Source organism: Balaenoptera acutorostrata, chromosome 5 (assembly GCF_949987535.1).
Source record: "Balaenoptera acutorostrata chromosome 5, mBalAcu1.1, whole genome shotgun sequence".
Lineage (NCBI taxonomy): Eukaryota > Metazoa > Chordata > Mammalia > Artiodactyla > Balaenopteridae > Balaenoptera > Balaenoptera acutorostrata.
In genome coordinates, this window is record NC_080068.1 from 107,543,368 (window position 1) to 107,564,642 (window position 21,275).

A 21,275-nucleotide genomic window follows, 5' to 3' on the forward strand; every position below is an offset into this window, starting at 1 on the left:
ACAGTGGGAGCAGCAGCTTCATGGGGGAAGATGGGGGGTTTGTTTTGGACTTGGAGTTGCCCACCAGACATCAGGCTGCAGATGCCAGATATGTCATGGGCTGCTGCAGTGCAGCATTTAGGGAAAAGGAGAACACACCCTCACCCCCTTACAGTTCCTTCTGATTAGAAGTCCCACCTTATTCTCGCCCCTCAGGGAAACTCCTATGCATCCCCTAGCTCTGGGCCTGATGTCACTTCCTCCAGAAAGCCTTCCAAGCTTGCATCTCCGCTTCCAGAGTAGCCTGCACACCTCACCGCTTAGCCTTCTCCCGTGGCCTTAAGTGTTCTTCCCTCACACTGGCTGATGGCAGAGAAGGGGTTAAAGTAGCTGTGCTCCTACTGTGTGCAGGAAGCAGAGTGTAATGCAGTGGCCGCTGTGAACCCTGAATTCCAGGCCTTTTACCTACGCTGTCTCACACCCACCTCTGCAGTAGGTACTGTATTCTCCCCACTCTGTTGATGCGTCAACTGAGGCAGAGACATTACAGGTTATGTGACATGGCCAGGGTGACAGAGCCAATTAGGGGTTGAGGCAGGATTAGGATCCTGGTCTCACATTCCTAATTCTGGGTGTTTCCCAATACACCACAGCGCCAGGCACACAGAAGGTGCTTAAATATCGCTGAATGAACGGGAGGTGACCTATAAACATGAATGGAGCGGTTACTGACTCAAAGGCCCGAAGGCCTGCTGTAAACAACCCGGGGTTTTGCTCTGAGGTCTCCCGAGCAGCCAACCCAAGGCCCCTTCCCAAGTGTGTCTGAACCAGATCTGATTTCCTATCCTTCAACCCTCCGCTCCCAGAAGTCCTGCCCCCCTGGCCAGGCCCACGAGCCCGCCACCCCCGGGGCTCTCACCAGGCCAGCAGGGAGGTCAGGTAGTCGGGCGTGGTGGGGTCCGGGCTCAGGGGAGGGGAGGTCACGAAGGCCGCCGCCTTGGCCCAGTTCTTGCTCCAGTAATGGGTGCCATCCGTCCCCAGACTGGCAGCGATGGGCTCGCCAAAAACGAGGGGGCCTTGGGAGGCAAACACAAACACGCATGGTTGAGAGCGAACGGTCTCTCATGGGAGATGCGGGTGCAGGAAAGTAGAATCTCGAGGCTGGAGAATGAGACTGGGGATAAATCGCCCATCCTTCCCCCAGGCTTCACCACACACACACACCCCCCAGAGCCCCAGCTCCTCGGCCATCAGGCACTCAGCACCCCGCTGTCCTGCTCAGCAACCTTTTGGACTGTGAATGCTTTTAGCATTTGGATTTGACTATTTTTGACTATTATCTCTTTTTACGATGCTCAGCCAAAGCACAGAGACCTGACGTGCTGTCTCGGTTTGGATTCTGCCAAAAGCAGATCTTCAAATGAAAAATCGAGTTCAAGAGTTTTATTCGGAGGTGATTCCAGGAAACAACTCAGTGGGGATTGAGGAAGTGACATAAGGCAGAGAGAGAAGCCAAGGAAAGATGAGTTATCACTGAGTCGGGGCCTTGGGCACGTGCAGCTCAGTGCACTGGGGACCCCGGCAGCCTCAGAGCCATCCCACCCCACAGGGGCCAAGGGGCCAGGACGTGCGGCCACCAACCCACTACTGGAGGGCTCCTTTCTGAGCATTCACTTTCCCAAAAGGCCAGCTTGCCTTCCAGGGAGTGGGCCAGAGGTGTTTCTGCCAGAACAAAAGCCCAGGGGCAAAGTCTCAGGCTTCCCAGTGAGAATCCCCGCAGCAGAGAAAGTGCCAAGGGGACGACGTGGGCCCAGGGTTCTGTGGCATCAGCCCGAGGCCACCCTGCTGGCAAGCGGGAGGCAGGCTTTGGGCTCCAGCAGCCTGGCTCTGGGACGGCAACTCCCAAGAGCACAGCGGTGCTGGGACTGCTCCGGACGGTTCTGCCCAAGACAGCGGCCACCAGCCTCACGTGGCCCTGGAGCGCAGGAAACAGGGCTAACGCGACTGAGGAACCAACTTAAAAATTGTACTTAACTTTACTTAAATTGAAATAGCCACGAGAGGGTGGAGGTCACTTTATTTCTCGGCAGCTCCAGGACCTGCAGGCTTAGCTCCCCGGCATGCTTACCGCTGCTTCCAGGTTCTTGTTACCTCTCTGAGCGGCAGTTTCCTCATCTCTAACCTGGGGCTGGTCCTCAGCAAGCTGTGCTAACCTAGATCACTCTCTGTACAATGCCTCTACTCGTCAGCTTGCCCTTAAAAATACTAAAACTAGGTATTTGGGGTTCAACGCTGCTCTGTCCCACACGGAGACCACCAGCCACATGTGGCTTTCAGGCATTTGGTCTGAGTCGAGATGTGCTGTCAGGGTGAAATACACACTGGATTTCGAGGACAGTACAGAAAAATAATGCAAAATATCTTAATCCATTTATACTGATTACACGTGGAATGAATGTTTTGGATATACTAGGTGAAATAAAATACACAATTACAGATTTTTAAGAATAGAGCCACTGACACTTCCCACGAAGGGTCCCTGTAAGAAAGGAGGAGCATCCGGCATGCAGAGGGCGGTGGAGACAGTCAGGGCTGTGCCGCTGTTGTGGATTCCCACCGGCTGCCCCCTCCGACCCAGAGCTCCCGGTCAACCTCACACGACTCCCAGAAAGCAGACGGGTGGAACTTGTCCGGGTGGGGAACATCCTTGGTGAATGTCCACAGGACGAAAGGATTCTAGTGACTGTCTTCGTGTGACGTGTGCTACCCCCTCTGTCATTCTCTCTCTCTCTCTCACCCTGAGTTAGGGAAGGAAGGCTGCTTTGGGCAACCTTCATTCTCTATCTGGTGGGTGTTAGGGACCGTGGACCTCAGTCAAGAAGGCCTGGGGACCGCACTCGGGCGGCTCCTCTGAGTCTCCTGGGGAATGGCCACCACACAGGTCAGAGCCGCTCAGAGCACCAGTGGCGCCTGTGCCCCAGGGTCCTCAGGAGCCCTCGGGACCCGCCAAGGACTTGGCTGGAACTTCACATCTGTGAGCCCATCGGGTCCGTTTCGAGATGAAGCAACAGTAGCTCAGAGAGGGTAAGTAGTGCGTCCAAGTCTTAGAGCTGGAGGCTGCCTTCCTGCCACACTCCCTTGATGTCCAGCATGGGGCTGTCCCCAGACCCTCTGGCTCTGGAAAAACACCTTCCTCCTTCCCAACCTGCAGCTGAGACTCTGTGTGGGCCCCACGGTGGAGCCTGGGTGCAGGCACCCACTAAGAGGCCCTAGATAGGGGACCCAGGATGAAAGGCCCAGAGACAGGACCAGAAAGAGGGCGGGCAGGAACCAAGAGCTGGTGCAGCCCTGGCTCCATCACTTCTTTGATGTGAAACCCAGGGGAGACCTTGGAACTCTTCACAGATCTTTAAAATACATGGTCTCATGTGACCCACAAGGAGGGGATAATTACCTTAGCTACAAATGGGGAAACCGAAGCTCAGACCACTTACCCAAGGTCACACCCGGGACCCACGGCGTCCCAGGGATCAAACCTAAAAATGACTGCACATCTTGTGCCTGCCCACCATCCCAAGCTCCCTTTTCAACCTGGCCTACAGGGCCCAGGCTGCAGGCAACTGGCAGAATGTCTCTGCCCTGGGGAGTGGCTCCGTCAGTGAACTTGAGCCTGCTGGACATGCCCCTTCCTCACGCCGCAGCTTCCCGCAGGAGCCCCATGCACTGGGCCGCGTACCTTTCTTCCTGGCCAGGGTGATGATGTCCGCTGCGCTCTTGCTCATCACCTTGGTGATGTACACAGGGCAGTTGATCCGACCCGCGATGGTGATGGCTCGGAACACGGCCTCGGCCTCCAGCTGCAGACACAGCAAATACATGGGTCACAGGAGGGAGAGGTGGGAGGCACCACCCACCCTGAGTTCCGAGGGCTCCCCCTGATCAGGCTCCTTTGATTCTCCTTAAGTGTGGTCAGAGGGAAATCTACTGCATCAAGAGACGAAAATACTGTAGATTTTTCAAAAGGAAGGACAAACTAAGAATGTATTTGGTTAGAGGGTTGGAAGGCAGAATTATGTCTTTCACTTGCTTGGAAGTATTCTGCACGCTCTGTTAGAAGGAGATCGCCTAGGCAGTAGAGTCATCAAAAGGCCCATAAGGTGGTCGGTTACTTATAAAATGCCTGACATCAGGGAACACACGTGTCCAACATGCATTCCTTCCTTCATTTGTTCAATAACCAAGTGAAACCACCTGCTGTTGGGTTTGGTCTCTGCCCCCGCTAGAGCAAACAAAAGGACCAGTGATGTATTGTTTTAATTTCCAGTCTGCCGTGCCGCTAGTGGCTGGCAGGCAGCCCAAGCCACAGCCGCGTGCCCGGGGTCCAGCCACACCCACAAGGGTCCCCAGGCTGCTCACATGCCTGGAGGCGGTGGCCACGTCCACGTGCTATAAGGGTTTGTAGACACTGTCTCAGGTCTGTCCTGGTCTCACCAGGGACTGGGAACCCAGCTCGTGGGCGTGGAGCTCACGTCTGGAGCACTGGGCCCGATCAGGAGCCTTCGGGGAAGGAGTCTGTGTACTCGTGTGTTGCGTCCCATGTCCGGCACAGGCCGGCCTAGAGCGGAGGTCCGGGACGGCTACTAATGATCCGATGAGACACCAGAAAATACTGGACGTCCATCCTGTTCCATGCCCAGCCTGCTGGCCTTCCCTCTGTCCCCCCACCCCCCGTGTCCCGCCACACATGTGCCGTATCCCTCCCAGGGGATTCATCCCTTGTCGAGTCTTAGAGCACAGCGGACAGGAGGTCCGGGCAACGGCTGTTGTTTTGAAGTCCTCTGCCTGGGACGTGGGGCTCCACTTTCCTGTCATCAAATACACCTCGTCCTCAGTAGGGATTCTGAAGTGTCCATGGGACCATGGTGTGAAGTTCCTAGGCCCTGGGAGAGGCAGAGCCTTTCCTGGCTCCTCTGATCGACCTGCAGGCCCCAGGGTTCCCAAGCCCGAGGGCAGACCCGGAGAGGACCACACGTGCTGGGATGCTCATGTAGGGGAAATGAGACGGAGACGGGGGCTCCAGCCGGGCTGTTCCAGCTGGAACAGCATCGGGGTGAGCTCTCAGCTATGTCAGGGTCACACCCAGTGGAGGCTCCTTTACCTCTTCAGGTCTGCTCAGAGCATGGCCCTCAGGACCCGTGATGCCCATCTCTAAGATCCGCTTTTGTTCCTGCAAGACAAGAACGAATGAGTCAGTGATTACAGGATGTAAGAGCCAGGAGAGGCCAATCCTCCAGCCCCGTTAGACAGATGGGGCAGCTGAGTCCAGGAGCGGGAGTGGTCTGCATGGGGCCTAACGGGCTGCGGCGATCCACAGCTTCTTTGCTCCCTCCACTACCCCTGCCCACCGTCCCCCTTTGCAACCCTGGATATCCCCATCCACACCTGCTCTATTCAACACCACAGGACCAGTGAGAGGAAGTAGGGTTATACGAAATTAGCCTTAAAGACCACCCAGCACTCTTCCAACTTCCAAGTCTCTGCTGCAGGGTAAGAGAGAAGGAAGATGGGTGGTGTTTGGGTATGACATGGATGCAGAAATCAACCTGGGCATCCAGCTCCAGAACCGATCATCTCTGTCGGTTCTGAGCCTCAAGGTTCTCTTTTTTTTTTTAATTGAAGTGTAGTTGATCTACAATGTTGTGTTAGTTTCAGGTGTACAGCAAAGTGATTCAGTTATACACACACACACATATATATATTCCTTTCAGATTTTTTTCCCTTACAGGTTTACAAAATATTGAGTAGTTTCCTGTGCTATACAGTTGGTCCTTGTTGGTTATCTATTTTATATATAGTAGTGTGTATATGTTAATCCCAAACCTCCTAATTTATCCCTCCTCCCCTTCTCCTTTGGTAACCGTAAGTTTGTTTTCTGTCTGTGAGTCTGTTTCTGTTTTGTAAATAAGTTCATTTGTATCATTTTTTTAGATTCCACATTTAAGCAATATCACATATTTGTCTCTGTCTGGCTTACTTCACTCAGTATGATAATCTCTAGGTCCATCCATGTTGCTGCAAATGGCATTATTTCATTAATCTTCTCTTCTTTACATTGGAAACAACAGCACCTACACACTGAGGCACCTATGGTTCCCTGAGCTAATAGCCCAGATGCAAATCTATTTGCTCCAAGGCTCCAAGGTGCCCCCTCCTTAGGAATACTGTAATATCTCAAAACTAATATTTTTACATTGCCCAGGTGTCAGCTGTGCGGCTAATTTTAACTTCCGCAGTTTCTGTATCATCATTCTGGAACACAGCCCTACGAGGAGCCCCAGGCCCTATCAACAATAAAAAATCATAATTTCAACTGTGCATTTATGGTTATCAAGCTCGAGTTTATTATAAGAACATAAGCTGGAAACAATTTCAAGATCTAACAGCTGGGGTGGATTTAAGTAAAGAATGAAATGATGTCAGCTATTGAAGATGGTGTTTACAAGGCATTTTTGTAAACTGTTTACAACAAGATTTATGACATGGAGACATCCCTCTGGAAGACTATTTAAATGTCAGTTACTATTTCTGTTGGAAGGAAGGAGAAAAAGGGAGGGAGGACAAAAGATGATGTAAGGGGGGAAAAACACAGATCACAAAAGACTAGAGTAGGGTTTCTAGTTAAAAATCATGGGCTGAGCACACACATTTTTACTCCATCCTGAAACTCTGCTAAAGTGACAGAAATGGTACACAAGAACCAAGAGAATGCAGAGAAGATAACAGAAACAAAATTTTGGAAGCTGGGAAGCAGATGTACAAAAGGTAACAGATTTACTGGAGCTGAGAAAACTCAATCTTAAGTTGGCAGCGAGGAAAGCTAAGAATTCCCTGATGTAAAGCTTAAGAACTGGGGACTCCAAACTCAACTTTTCACACACATTTGGTGGGATATAGGTTGGTACACCCTGGAAAACAGGGTAGCAGTAACTGTAAGACCTGAATATGTGCACACCCAAGACCCAGAAATCCCCCTCCTAGGTATTTACCAACAGAAATAGGAACATATGTTTAACAAAAGACTGAACAAGAATGTTTAAGGAAGCTTTATACATTGTAGTCCTAAATTTGAAACTATCCAAACATCTATCAACTGAAGAACAAATTGTGACCTATCCCTGCAGTGGAATTCTACACCATGATGACAAAGAGAATACTATTGCTTCAGGTAACAAGAGGGATGAATCTCACAAATCTAGTTTTGGTCAAAAGAAGCCAGATGTAAAAGAGTACCTACTGTGTGGTTTCATGTTTATGAAGTTCAAAACCAGGCAAACCTAAGATACATGTGTTGGGCAGCTTCTAAGAGGCTCCCAGTGAGCCTGCCTCTGCTTGCACGTGGACTGGACCTGGCACCTTGCTTCCAATGAGCAGAACACGAGGAAAGAGATGGGATGTCATTTCTGAGGTTAGGTGACAAAGGGACTCCCACTTCTCCCTTGCTCATGCTCTCTTGCTCTCTCACTTGGAAGGAAGCAGGTCACCATGCTGTAGCTGCCCATGTGGCAGAGAACCAAGGGGGCCTCTGTCTAACAGCCAGCAAAGAGTAAAGGACAACAGTCTGATAGCTTGCAAGGAACTGAATCCTAGAAGCAACCCTCTGAGTGGGAATCCTGCAACCCTCTGGAAGGGAATCCTGCCCCAGACCAGCCCTGAGATGACTGCAGCCCTGCCTGACACCTTCACTGCAGCCGGTGAGAGACCCTGAGCCCGAAAACCCAGCCAAGCCGCATCTGGACGCCGGACCCACAGGACCATGATGTAGAAAACGTGTTTTGTTTGACAATGCTAAATTTAGGGGGTAATTTGTTATGCAGCCACAGAGAACTGAAACAGATTCTGGTTTTCAGAAGTAGGGTGCTGCCATAGCAATTAATTAAAAATGTGGGAGTGGCTTTGGGACCGGGCAGTGAATGGAGGCTGGAAGAATTTCAAGGCATGTGTTAGAGAAAGCTAGTCTGAAATGGACTCTTAGTAGAAATATGGATTTTGAGGACCTTGCTAGCGAGAGCTCAAAAGGAAATGAAGCGTCTGTTATTGAAAACTGGAGGAAGGGGAATCTTGTTATGTAGTAGCAGAAAGCTTGGCAACACTGTCACCTGCAGTGATGTGGAAAGAGGCAAATGTGTCTAATGAACTCAGGGATCTAGCTAAGGAGAGTCCCCAGCAAATTGTCAAGGTACCGCCTGGCTTCTTCTTGCTGCTCATAGTAAATAGTAAAATGTGAGAGGGACAGATAATTGAGGGTGTGCCCATAGATCCTCTCAATCAAATTAAGGCCTCTAGGAAACTCAAGGATGTACCTCTTGGCTGTCTGACCAGGAGGAGGAGGGCTTACTGAAAAGAAATCTGTGGGTGTCTTTTGTCTAATGGGGTGAATTCCAGTGAGATTCAGAGGAGGCCCACAAAGGTTTTGGGAGGATTATTTTAGCAAAACACCGGCAGCCTGGACTGGACGGGATAAGACATACAAAATGAATGGAGGCAGTTGGACTCCTAAAATTCCACTGTGCAGGAAGCAGGCTGAGAAAATTCCTCAGCTGCAAGCATGGGCTACCTTTCATGAAAAGGAAGGATGGAACCAATAGCCCAGAAGGTGGAGCCAAGAGCCATGGAGGATTATTCTCAGGCTTCAAGACATAATCAAGGAACTGCCAACACCTGTCTAACTGGATTTCAGAACTGCTATGGACCAATGACTCCTGGTGTTTTCCATTGTCCCTTTTTCAATAGGAATGCCCACCCCACCACTACATGTCGTGTGTTGAGTGTGTGTGTGGGGCTGGGGAGGGGGGAGATAACTTGCCTATTTTCTTCAAAGACCTATAGATTGTAGGGACTAAACCCAAGAAGCCTCATCCACACCTAGATCTGGCTTAGGTGATTCCAGTCTTTGATGATGTAATGAGGTGAGAGTTTGGAGGACCCTGGAAAGGAATGAATGTGTTTTGCGTGTGAGAGGGTCATCAGTCACTGGGGGCCAGAGGAGAGACTGCCAGACAACCTCTGATACGGTTCCCAGTGATCCTCACTTCCCGGCATTCATTCCTTTGTACAATCCCATCTTTTGGGGTGAGGGCTGGATTTAGTGACTTCTTGCCAGTGACCAGAATACTGCTGTGTGATGGTATTGAGTTGTTCTTTTTTACTTTGAATTTGAAAGAATTTCAATTTTACAGAAAAAACTGCAAGAACACAAATAATAGGAAATAAAGACAATAGCTAACCTTGATAGTGAAGCTTCAGATCTCATGCCCTTAACCGTCATGTTGCAATTCCACTGGGCTTTGGAACCAGATGGAACTGTATTCACACCTTGGCTCCGATGCCCCATGTAACAGTGAGTAAGTTATTACTGTCTGAGCCTCAGTTTCCCTACCTATGAAATGAGGATGTACATACTCCTTAACATCACGCACGGCATTAACTACTTTCATTGGATGCATCCAAATCTTCCAAATGCCTGATCTTGATTTGTGGCATCATGATCAGCCCTGCACACAGACCAAGCAGCCATTCTTGACTTCCTCCTCTTCTTCCCCCATCCAATCAATCGATGAGTCCTGTAGATTGTGCACCTTCCCTAGCATATTCTTGCCTCTTCCACCTCCGCTCTGTCTCCTCTCTTCATTTCCTATGAGAATTGCTGGACTAAAACCTAGCTGACTTTATTCTATTCCTATCAAATTATCCACCCTATGGCCAGAATGATCAAAATGGGTTCACGTCTCACACTACCCAAAACTTCTGAATGGCTACAGCCTGTTACATGTCCGACATTGATCTACACATATATGATATCATGTAATCCTCACAACCACACTGCAAGGCAGATGCTTCTAAATGAAGCACAGGAGACTTCGTGGGGTAGAGTTCCTTGCCCAATGTCAGGAGGCCAGACTGGAACACCTGCTCCCAGCCTGAGCTCTGTCCATTATCCCCGCTCTCAAGTCGTGGAAGATGATAAGCAACCCCAGCTTCCAAGCATTTTCTTTCAGATCCTTATTTGTTGCTCATGCAAACCCACCATGGTTCACAGGGCAGTAATATTACCCCCATTGTACAGGTGAGAAAATCGAGATTCTCAAGGAGGAGGCAATTATGACCTGCCAAAGGCCACACGCTGCAGATAGTGTGTGCGTGCCTCACACCTGGAGTGTCTGACATGCCATCCGGTTCTTGGCTTGACCCTTCATTGCCTAGTGACCTGGCTGATCAATGCCTCCACCCCCCTTTTCTCATATCCTTTACAAGGAGAAGGAGACTGAGGTGGAAGGGGTGGAAACTCACACCACTCACCTGAGCTATCAAATCTCCATTTTCTGCGTGGACCAAGATCACAGCTCCCAGCCCCTTAAGGAAGGTGAAGGCTTCGTAGAGCTAAGGAGGGATAAAGGGGGGTTGGGGTGAGATAAAAATGTCACAGCACGAGCGTTTGCAAAGCCTGCTCTTACTACTAACACACAGTCATCCGCCTGCCGGGATGTTCCAGCCACATCAATGGAATGCGTCGCTCAACCAGTAAGAACTGGAAAAGGTTTTCCCTTGACCCTGACACCTTCCAGATCCAAAAGCAGAAAGTTTGGGTGGGGGAGAGGCGCATAACTGATAAAAGTGACACCAAGGTGTGATTATATCCACGATTATACCCATGCGAGCCTTTGCTTTCTTTGTGGCTTTGCTCCTCTGGAGCGTGACGTTGTTAATGGTGACAAGTGCAGCTGAGAAGCTGTTTTCAGTTTTACTGAAATTGTGTAACTAAACCTGCTAAGCCTGTACTGTAGCCACCACCAATCACAGGGCATGTGTACATCTTTACAAAAATTCCAACCCCTGTCATTTTATAGACCAACTGGGGTAGAGAGCTCAAATCCTCTAATAACTTTAATACTCAGATAACATACATCCTGCCAAGCATCACCTTATTTCGCCAATCCAGGCCCTGTCCACTGTCCAGTGCCCTCTTCCCACCTGTAAAGGATCTGCAATCAGACATTTGCACCCGGTGAGGACCAAAGCCACATGTTCCGTCCCCAGGGACTCCTGAATCTCAACTTTGTCCTCCTTGCATACAAGATAACACCTCCCTCGCCCAGGATGTGTGCTTTTAGTTGTAGACAGCAGGTGGGGGAGGCACTTGGAGGCATGAAGCACTTTTGAGGACCCACACCCAAAGTCTGCTCAACTCCGTCTCTAACCAGGGCTTCAGTGAAACAGACATTAGAATGAAACAGGTGAAAATTTCAATTACGCTAGAGAGACACACGTTATTTTTTCCATGAAACGGAACAAACTTTCAGCCTTTTGGTTTCCAGGCCATCTCGGGGTAAGTTATATTATGTAACTCCAAGTGTCTATTTTGAAAGGTAAGACACGGGTGCTTCTTCCATTGCACATGAGACCCCATGGGGATAATGAAAACCAGCTTATTAACACTCGTATGGCAGCTGCTGTGTGCCAGGCACTGCCCTAGAGCTTTCCTTGTATTAAATCACTTAATCCTCCGACACCCTCTCTGAGGCAAGTGCCATGAAGGGCCTAAAGCACAGAGAGGTTAGGAAATCTGCTCCAGGCTGCACAGCAAAGTCAGGGCTTGCTGCCAAGCAGTCTGGCTCCAGCAGCCATGCCCTTTGCCACCGCACAGTCCCACCTTTTTAACGAGCAGAGGGCAGGGCAATAATAACAAAACCAAACCAAGAGTCCCAGTGGTGTAAGAAGGGCAGGTGCCCGATAAATTGTACCCCCTACACCTGTACTCCTTAGACCACCTTCTTCCTTGACTCATCTCACCCACAGAACAGTTGTTTGAGGTTGGCAGGGCCAGAGATGCTCACGTTGTATAGATGAGAAAACTGAGAAAGGACATGACTTGCAATTGGCTGGAGGGATAGCCAGGGCTCTCCTCCAGGGCAGAGCTAAGGTAATGGTCCCCAAACTCGCTTGAGCCCCAGAATCAACTGCAGAGCTTTCAGAAAGTACAGACTCCTGAACCTTACCCGCGAGCGTATGTGATGGAATATAAGAGTCTGTGTATTTAGTGAGCTCTTTAGATGAGGCTGAAGACGAGCCGAGTTTGGGAACCACCAAGCAGGGGATCCCTGCTCCACGCCACTCTTATAGGCAGAAAGAAATGCAGGTCCAGGGAAGGGCGATGACTGACAGTTCAGTGTCAGAACCAGGACTTGAACCCAGAGCCCTCCCTGGCCTGCTCTGACATCTCCTCTGCCCTGTGCTGCTTTGCCTGACAAGGCAGGCCCATTCCTGCCCAGGGGAGGCGGGGGGTGTGCAAGGACCTACCTGGCTGTCGGACATTTGGTAGAGATCCTTATAGGCCATGTAGACTTGGAAGGAATTGACACCTGTTTCAAGATAAAAAAGAGAGTGGAAAAATGCATTTAAGAAGAAAGGACATGTCTTTCCAGTAAATCGACAAGCATTGCACAGGGTGGTAACAACCAAGACAGAAGGGTGCCATCAGAATTCACAGCAGGGGCACCTAAGCCAGCCTGGGGGTGTGGGTGAGGGTCTAAGGAGGCCTCCAGGGAAGGCGACATGTCAGCTGAGTCTGAAGGAGAAGGAAGAGGAGGGGGAAAAGGAAGAAGGGGAGGGGGAGGAGCCGGGGGAAGGCAATTATCTGGGCTGAGAGGGATGGGTATGCATGGCGTGGACAGTGCGGAGGATAAAAAGACATTAGGTATGCGGGTACAGCATTCACAACGTTGTACAGCCATCACTACTATCTGGTAGAACATGTGCTTTTAAAGCAAGGGAATGACACGATCAGACTTTGTCTCAGAAGGACAGTTCTGGAAGGCGGATGGGTGTGCAGAACAGCAGGGAGAAATGGAGAAATAGAGTTGGAGGCTGCTGAAGGCAAAAGAGACGGGTGGGCTGAGGCTCTGAGCGGGAGGATGCAAAAAGGCTGAGATGACAGGACTTATTGTGCAGCCAGCGGGGAGCAGAGGAGGTGGGGGGAGGACTGTTTCTTAATATGCCTTCAAGTGACTGAGGACGGGAACCACATCTTATATATTATTTCATCTTGCACATCCACAGCATGTGCTGTGCCATTGATGTTTGTTGATGGAATCAGGAATTCTTTGGATAAGAAAAAGAAGAAATTCAGGCAAAAGTACTAAATGGGATTGAGACTTCTTTTATACTAAGCAACAGTGAAGACAAGCCAAAAATCATTTCTGGTCTAGAAAACCTTGGCAACAAAAATTTCTTTTCCCAAAAGATTAAGAAAAATTAAAAGAAAAAATAATATTCAGAGATTAACATAAAAGTATCAATCTCTCTTTAATCAAGTATACTTACATACAAAAACAAAAACCCAGTTATATACACAGACACAGAAGAACAATCAGTGGGTAAACAGGTAAAGCCATAGTGAGAGGTAAATTCATAGCCTTAAATGCTTCATTATTTTTTGAAGGAGGGGGGAGCATACATCAACTGAGTAAGCGTCTATGATAAGAATCTTTAAAGAAAATGGAAATTCAACAGAAATTAGAAGTAAACAATACAAATAAAAGCAGAAATAATGAATTGGCAGAATTGATAAATATGCCCTAGAAATGGTTCTTGTGGGTGGGTGGATGGGGTAAAGCTATCTCAGATTAGAAGCTTTCCTTCAAATCATGATAGATTTGACTTGTTATAAATGGAAAATGTCTGTAAGTTAATTCTTAAAAATTCAAAATAAAAAGCAAACAACCAACATGGTGAACATATCTGCAACAAATTTAACAAAGGTTTTTTTTAAAAAACCTCTTATTTAAAAAACATCAGACAGTGGTTACTTTTGGGGGGGGGGAGGGAGTTGTGACTACAATGGGGGGCCATGAGGGGTTTGTTGGGGGTCTTTTTTTGGGGCAAAGTTCTATTTCTTACCTGGAAAGGGTAATCTCATAATTCACAAAGCCACATTTTTTCCTTGTGTGGTTTTCTGTATGTTTCGTTTTATATTTTAAAATGCTTAAAATGAAAACAATGAAGCAAAAAAGGCAAACAGAATTTTTAAACAATTTTTTTAAATGCCTAACAAATAAAGATGAGAATAAGATTTGGTCTCATTTGGAATCAAAGTAATTCAGATGAAAACCTCAGTACTGTACTACTACCATACGACCCAGCAATCCCACTACTGGGCATATACCCTGAGAAAACCATAATTCAAAAAGAGTCATGTACCACAATGTTCATTGCAGTTCTATTTACAATAGCCAGGACATGGAAGCAACCGAAGTGTCCATCGACAGATGAATGGATAAAGAAGATGTGGAACATATATACAATGGAATATTACTCAGCCATAAAGAGAAACGAAATTGAGTTATTTGTAGTGAGGTGGATGGACCTAGAGTCTGTCATGCAGAGTGAAGTAAGTCAGAAAGAAAAACAAATACCGTATGCTAACACATACATATGGAATCTAAAAAAAAAATGGTTCTGAAGAACCTAGGGGTGGGACATGAATAAAGACGCAGACGTAGAGAGTGGACTTGAGGACATAGGGAGGGGGAAGGGTAAGCTGGGACGAAGTGAGAGAGTGGCATGGACATATATACACTACCAAACGTAAAATAGATAGCTAGTGGGAAGCAGCTGCATCGCATGGGGAGATCAGCTTGGTGCTTTGTGACCACCTAGAGGGGCAGGATAGGGAGGGTGGGAAGGAGACGCAAGAGGGAGGAGATATGGGGATATATGTATACGTATAGCTGACTCACTGTGTTATACAGCAGAAACTAACACACCATTGTAAAGCAATTATACTCCAATAAAGATGTTAAAAAAATAAATATATAAATAAAAGACTATTCAAGAATAGAATAAACAGGGAGCATTTCCAAAACTTATGAGACCCCAGAAGTCCTTTTTCATGGAATATTTATTTTCTCACTCATCAAATATTCACTGAGTACTTACTATGTACAAGCACCGTTCTAGAAGCTAGAGATACAGCTGTGAACGAGGTAGGAAGGATCCCTGTCTACATTCTAGTGGAAATAAGCAATGAACAAACAAATAAGATAATTTCATGTAGAAGTAGGAGGCAGAAAGAGACTAAACAGGTTGGTAAATAGTTTGAAGTTTCACAAAACATTTGCAGTGACCCTTCTCAAGAGGTAGAACCTCTTTCCTCACTCCTTGAGCGTGGTCTGGTCTCGAGACTGGCTCCGCCCCGCAGAACAAAGCAGAAGTGTCAGTGGACACATTCCAAGCCTGGGCTCCACTCACCCTTGTGGAGCCACCAAGGGAAGAAGCCCATGAGAGTCTGCTGGGGAAGGGAGGGTGTAGAGAGCCGTCCCACCTGCCCCATCCTCCCAGCTGGGGCACAAGGTATGAGTGAGCCACGGTGAGCAGAATCGCCCAGCTGAGCCCTAACCAAAGTGCCTTTCCACAGAGTTGTGAGCAAAGAAATAACTGCTGCTTTTCATTAGTTGTGGTAAAATATACCTCACATGAAATTTACTATCGGAGCTATTTGTAAGTGCAGTGGCATTAAGTACGTTCACATTGTTGTGCTTCCATCTCCAGAACGCTTCACCTTGTTAAAACTGAAACTCTGTCCCCATTAAACACTAATTCCACATTGCCCCTCCCCCAGCCCCTGGCAACCACCATTCTACTCTGTCTCTCTCTATGAATTAGATGATTCTAGGCATCTCCTATGAGCACAGTCATACAGCATTTGTCTTTTTTGTGACTGGCTTATTTCACTTGACATAATGTCCTCAAGGTGCATCCACGTCGTAGCAGGCATCAGAACTCCCTTCCTTTTCAAAGCTGAAAGACATTCCGCTGTAAGGATGGACCACATTTTGTTTATCCAATCATCCTTTAATGGACATTGGGGTTGTTTCCTTCTTTTGACTGGAGAATTAACACCGAGTTCAGACCAGGAGTCTCCCGCCTGGTACCAGAGCTCTGACACTACGTATGGGGAGTCACCGGGCAAGCCTCAGAGAGGTCAGCTTGGTGACTTGCCCAGTGTCACAAGGCCAAGAAGTGTGAGGGCAGGATTCAGATTCTGCTGGGATCCACTGCTGGGATCTTTCTACAACCTGGACCCTGATTCTGTACAAAACAAGAGTGTGATTCACAGCAACTTCAACGAAGGGATAAAACCATCTGGATATAGAAGCTCAGACTTACGAGACCCAAACTGGTAAGTGGGCAAGGAACACAGTCGGACATTCACATAAAGGAAAAACGTATGCAAAATGTTTAATGTAATTAGCAGTTAGAGAACTGCAATGTTCAATGGTAGATTGACTTTTATTCATCAAATTAGCAAGGATTTCATACAAGTAATAACACCCAATGGTGCAAACATGCAGGGAGTGAGAGACATGGGCTGTGGGCATGCAAGTGGGTGCATTTCTGGGGAAAGCAATTTGGCGGTAAGTGTCATGATTTTGAAAAATGTTAAAACCTTGACCCCGTAATGCCATCTCTGGAAATCTAAGGAAACAATTAGAGACGCAAACAAGTGTTTATATACAAAGATGTTCACCAAACACGATTTACAGTAAAGCAAACAGAAAACCTAAATGCCCAATAAAAAGGAAACAGCTAAACAAATTAACCATTACATTGCGTATTACGAGCCATTAAAAAGTTATTAATGAAGAGTAATGATTACTCATAAAACGTTAAGTGAAAAAAGGATTCCAAATAACTGCTATCATATAACTATATATGGAGAAAATTGTCTAAATAGATAGGGAACAGAAAGTAATAATCCTTAATATTAATGGTAAGTGGCAACTGGGGGGTAAGACCAGAGGGAAAAACTTTTTCCTTCTCTTGATTTTCTGACTTTTTTTTGTATTTGGGTGATGATACTTTTATGAGAAAACACAGCATATATATTTAAAAAATTGAAAACATCCCCCCTATCTCTCCTTGAAGCATTTCATTCGAGGGTGCTTCCTCAGAGAGTCTCAGAACTGCCTCTTTCCGAGGGACCACTCACGCCTGGTTTATTCTGTTCTCTTGCTCTTGTGGGTGTTCAGTTCAATTCACCTCCATTTGGTGTAAGGCACACTGTAAAGTACCCACACTGTGCAGAGATGTCTGGTTTGAGCTCACACAGAGGGGAGAGAGGGTGGGATACAGAGATGCACAGACATAATTCCCTCCCTGGTAAGCTCAGGGTTTAACAGAAGAGCCAGACAGACAACCAGTGTCCCGCAATCCAGAAATAATGCAAAAGGTGCCCTCAAAGAGGTCCAAGTAACCTTCTATGGATATTCAAGCGATGAAGCAGTTCTGAAGTTCTGATTGGGGAAACTGGGATAGTTGAGCTGGGAAGCAGAGTAGAAAAAGGGCATCCCTCTTAGGGGGTGCAGAGACTGCAACAGCAAAGGCTCAGTGGAGTAGCAGGTTTCAGGGGATGGCGTCCAGGATAAGAAGCACCCAGATGAGTTTATGGTAGAGAAAGAAAAGTGAGGCTAGATCAGTGGGGGCCTTGTGTGCCAGGCTAAGGAAATCTGGCTTTCTTCTATAAACAGGGGGAACCTCCAAAGGGCCTGAAGCAGAGGAAGACAGACTCCTTAAGGAGGGTCTAATTTTTCCACTGTTGATGGGGCAGGGCACAGCTTACAGTTGGGCTCATAGCAGATGCAGATAAAGGGATTCTAACTCCACAAGTCAGACCCACAAACAAAACAGGGATTCCAGAACTGGGCCCCCATTCTGGGGCTTTAACTGACCTTTGTCCTGCGCCAGCACCTCGAGCTCCTCCCTAACACCATCGTACCAGCTGGTGATGTCCACGTGGAGGGAGTAGTCGCAGCAGGACTTAGTGTCTGCCGCTTCGTGCCATTTCTCGAAGGAGGTCAGCAGGCTGGACCCAGGTTCAGGGACAACATGGTCAACTGGGACAGAAAAATAGGTGTCACATTCCAAGATGCTTAGGACCCAAGTCATCCCAGTGGTAGCCTCTTCACTGCCATCATCACCGTCATTATCTCCAGTATTAGCATAATCATCGTGACCTTCCCTATCCCCGCCATCACCACCATCACCATGATCATCATCATCATCACCACCACTTACATCACCTAGATCAGCATCCTCACCATCACCATCCTCTTCATCATCATTCCCACCATCATCAACATCAATACTGCCATCGTTGTCACCATCATTATAATAACCATCAGCAGTGACATGGTCACCACCCTCTTTAGTCTTCATTACCACCACTGTCCCCACCATTGTTACCGTCATTTCATCATTCTCCTCACCATCACCTTCACCATCATTATCATGACTGTTTATTGAATGTTTCTGATGGGTCAGATACCGCCACAAAGGCTTTATATAAATTATCTCATTAAATCCTCGCAACTACTCTGTAAAAAGAATAAAAATATCCCCATTTGACAGATGAGGAAACTTAGGCTCAAAGAGGGTGAAAAACTTGTCCAAGATCACACAACTAGTAAGCAGTACGGAGAAGACTCCCAGAGTCCTGTCAGCTGCAGAGTCTGGACCCTTTCCCGCTACTCCATGCTGCCTTCGTGGGCACAGAACGACAAGGTGAAAAGGACCTAAAAGAATATGAACTTCATCATCCCTTTTTCAAATAAAGCCTTAAATGTAAAGCAGATCAAAGGGGAGACAACTGTCTTTTAAACCTCACTGGGCTTCGCACATCCCTCTAGCTCCCACCCTGTTTCCTACATCCACCCATCACGGCCAGACGTCTATAAAGAGCAGTCTCTGCTCCCCACTCCCTCTCACTCGTCCACCCACCCAGAGCATCAGCCTTTGCTAATTCGCCCTTCCAGTCCTCACTCTACTTGACCTCTCAGAACACAGTGAATCACTCCCTCCTCCTTTAAACTTGCTCCTCCCTGGTTTCCATGGCAACGGCTTTCTGGCTTTTTGTCCCACTTCTGTGGCCATTTTTTCCTTGAAGATTCTTCCTCCTCTACTTGGCCATTAAGTGATCAAACTCCTTACGACCAGGCCCTAGAACTTTTCTTTCTACGCGGCTGCTCATTCAAATGCATCCCCCGCTCTCAGCCACAGGATTCTGAACTCTCCACTAGGATGACTCAAGAGCGCCTCAAGATGAGAATGTCCAGAACCTCATGCCACACTGTCCCCTCCCCACTGGCAAAGCTGGTCCCCCACCCCCGCCCCAGAATGGTAAGGATATCGCCTCATCATTCCAAAAGCTAGAGGCCAAGGGGTTACTCTTGACCCTTCGTTTCCCTCATGCACCTCCATTGCTGATCCATCACCACTGTTGATTTCCCTCTGATATGTCCCTGGAGCTGTCCACATCTGTCCACCTCCTGGTCACACTCCTAGTCCGAGCCACCCTCAACTCTCAGCTGAACAACTGCAATCACCTCCCACTGGTCTCGTCACATTCAACCTAGGCCACTCTATTCAGGTCTCTTTAAAACAGATCACATCACTTCCTGCTTCACATCGCTCAATGGCTGCACATCACACATACGAAAAAGACCAAAATTCTGACCTTGGCCATCAAGGCCCAGTACCATCCTCTCCTCCCAGCCTTATCTCACAGGATTCCAGCCCTCACGCTCTGCACCTTTGCCTCCTAGGCCTTCTTTCAATCTCTTAAACACAAGCTGTGTTCCCCCACCACAGGGCCTTTGCATGTGCTGTTCCCTCTTCCTGGAGCTCTGCTCCCCTATACCCTCTTCACCCAGTTAACTCCCACTCATCCTTCAGATCGATGCACAAATGCCACTTCTTCAGGGAAGCCTCCCCGAGCCCTTTGCCCCACAGTTCAAAGCACTGTGCCCCTTTCTTCTGTAGAACTAATCCGCTTACAGTCATTTGTGTGGGTGATGAGTGACTCCCCATGAACTACGAGCCCCTGGAGAATAAGCATCATGTCTGCTTTGTTCCTGCTCTTCCCCACCACCTAGCACAGTGCCTGGTGCAGAGCAACCCGCAATAAATATCTGCTGAATGAAGAAATGGGGTGGGGACTCAGGACTCCCTGCCCCCTCTCACACACCTCCTAACTGTGGTTCTCATGGTGCCTTCATAGGCTCTTGGTGCTCCATGAAACATACTTTGAAAAGCACCCTTTTATAGATGGGGAAGAGGAGGCCCATGGGGTTGGTGGAGGGGTCCCCCAGGGGTTTCACAGCTGGTGATGGGAAAAGGGCAAAGGGGAACTCCAGGGATCCCGATTCTTCATCCAGGGCTCTGTCCTCTACCTCACACAGGTCCCCTGAGCCTGGAACTTCCATCTCCACCTCTCAGAATATCCCAGCTCCTATTCCCAAAGCACTTACCACCATATGCCATGCACTATGTTAAGGAACCACATGTATGAGCTGGGGGGCACATTATAAAGTCCATGTTACTGACGAGGAAGCTGAGCCTCACAGAGGCTTAATACTGCCCAGTGGTGCAGCTGCTGAGTGGCCGTGACCAGTGCAAACCCTGGCAGCTAGGATCCAAGTCCAAAATCTGGGCTCCTCCCACTTTCCTAACCAGCAGACACAGGGCTGCTTTTTGGAAAAGAGATCAGAACGGTGCTTGCCTCGTGAGCTGGGCCATATGCTCCTGGCTCAGGGGGAGGGAACTCTGATACGTGAGCTCTGCTCACGGTGGCCAACTCCAGCCAGCGTGCACCTCCAGAGGAACTCTTCGATGGGGAGAGATGGGCAGGGTTGGGGCCAGCTCAGGGACAGGTCACCTAGACGTGGAGTTTAACTATTGAAAGAACATTTCAAATACACTGCTGCCTATTTAATCAAAATTGCTTATTAAAATGGAATCCAAACAAAAGCACTGTTGGATTAAAAAAAAAAAATACAACAATCTGGCTGCAAAGGGCAGTAGAGGAAGAGTCCAGCATCCCAGACAGACCACTGTGGTAGATGGCGTTATTTGTCCACAATTCTTCTTTCCCTCCCCACCCTCACCATGGTTCACCGTGGGCAGAATGCAATTTCAGGGACTTTGCGCTTGGCCGTGTGATTTGCTTTGGCCAACAGAACAGAGGGCTGAAGTCACAGTGTGTAGGTGAACAAATGAGGTGGTAGGAGGAGGAGCAAGTTTCTGCCAGACACTTCCTGTACTTCTGCCTTCCACTTGGAGAAGAGCATAGTTGAGTTGGTCATTGGTTCCAGAATGGGAGAGCCATGGTACCCCCACCCCAAACCCAACCCACAGCCTAAAGCAGACCCACACCAGTCCTGCTCCTATTCCTGTGGACCCTTGAA

At 48.2% G+C, this 21,275-nt stretch overlaps 1 protein-coding gene across 2 annotated transcripts in view; it reads right to left on the minus strand.

Annotated features, from left to right (window-relative positions):
• The window catches only part of CRMP1 (collapsin response mediator protein 1), a 66,337-nt gene that overhangs the window by 16,903 nt on the left and 28,159 nt on the right, over positions 1-21,275 (minus strand). For both annotated transcript variants that reach the window (XM_007190968.2, XM_057546416.1), the window contains exons 4-9: positions 17,763-17,927; positions 12,334-12,395; positions 10,336-10,416; positions 5,138-5,206; positions 3,716-3,836; positions 899-1,055 (exon numbers count right to left, since the gene is read on the minus strand). In XM_007190968.2, coding sequence (XP_007191030.2) covers positions 899-1,055; positions 3,716-3,836; positions 5,138-5,206; positions 10,336-10,416; positions 12,334-12,395; positions 17,763-17,927 — 655 coding nt within the window. The remainder of the gene's footprint in view (positions 1-898; positions 1,056-3,715; positions 3,837-5,137; positions 5,207-10,335; positions 10,417-12,333; positions 12,396-17,762; positions 17,928-21,275) is intronic.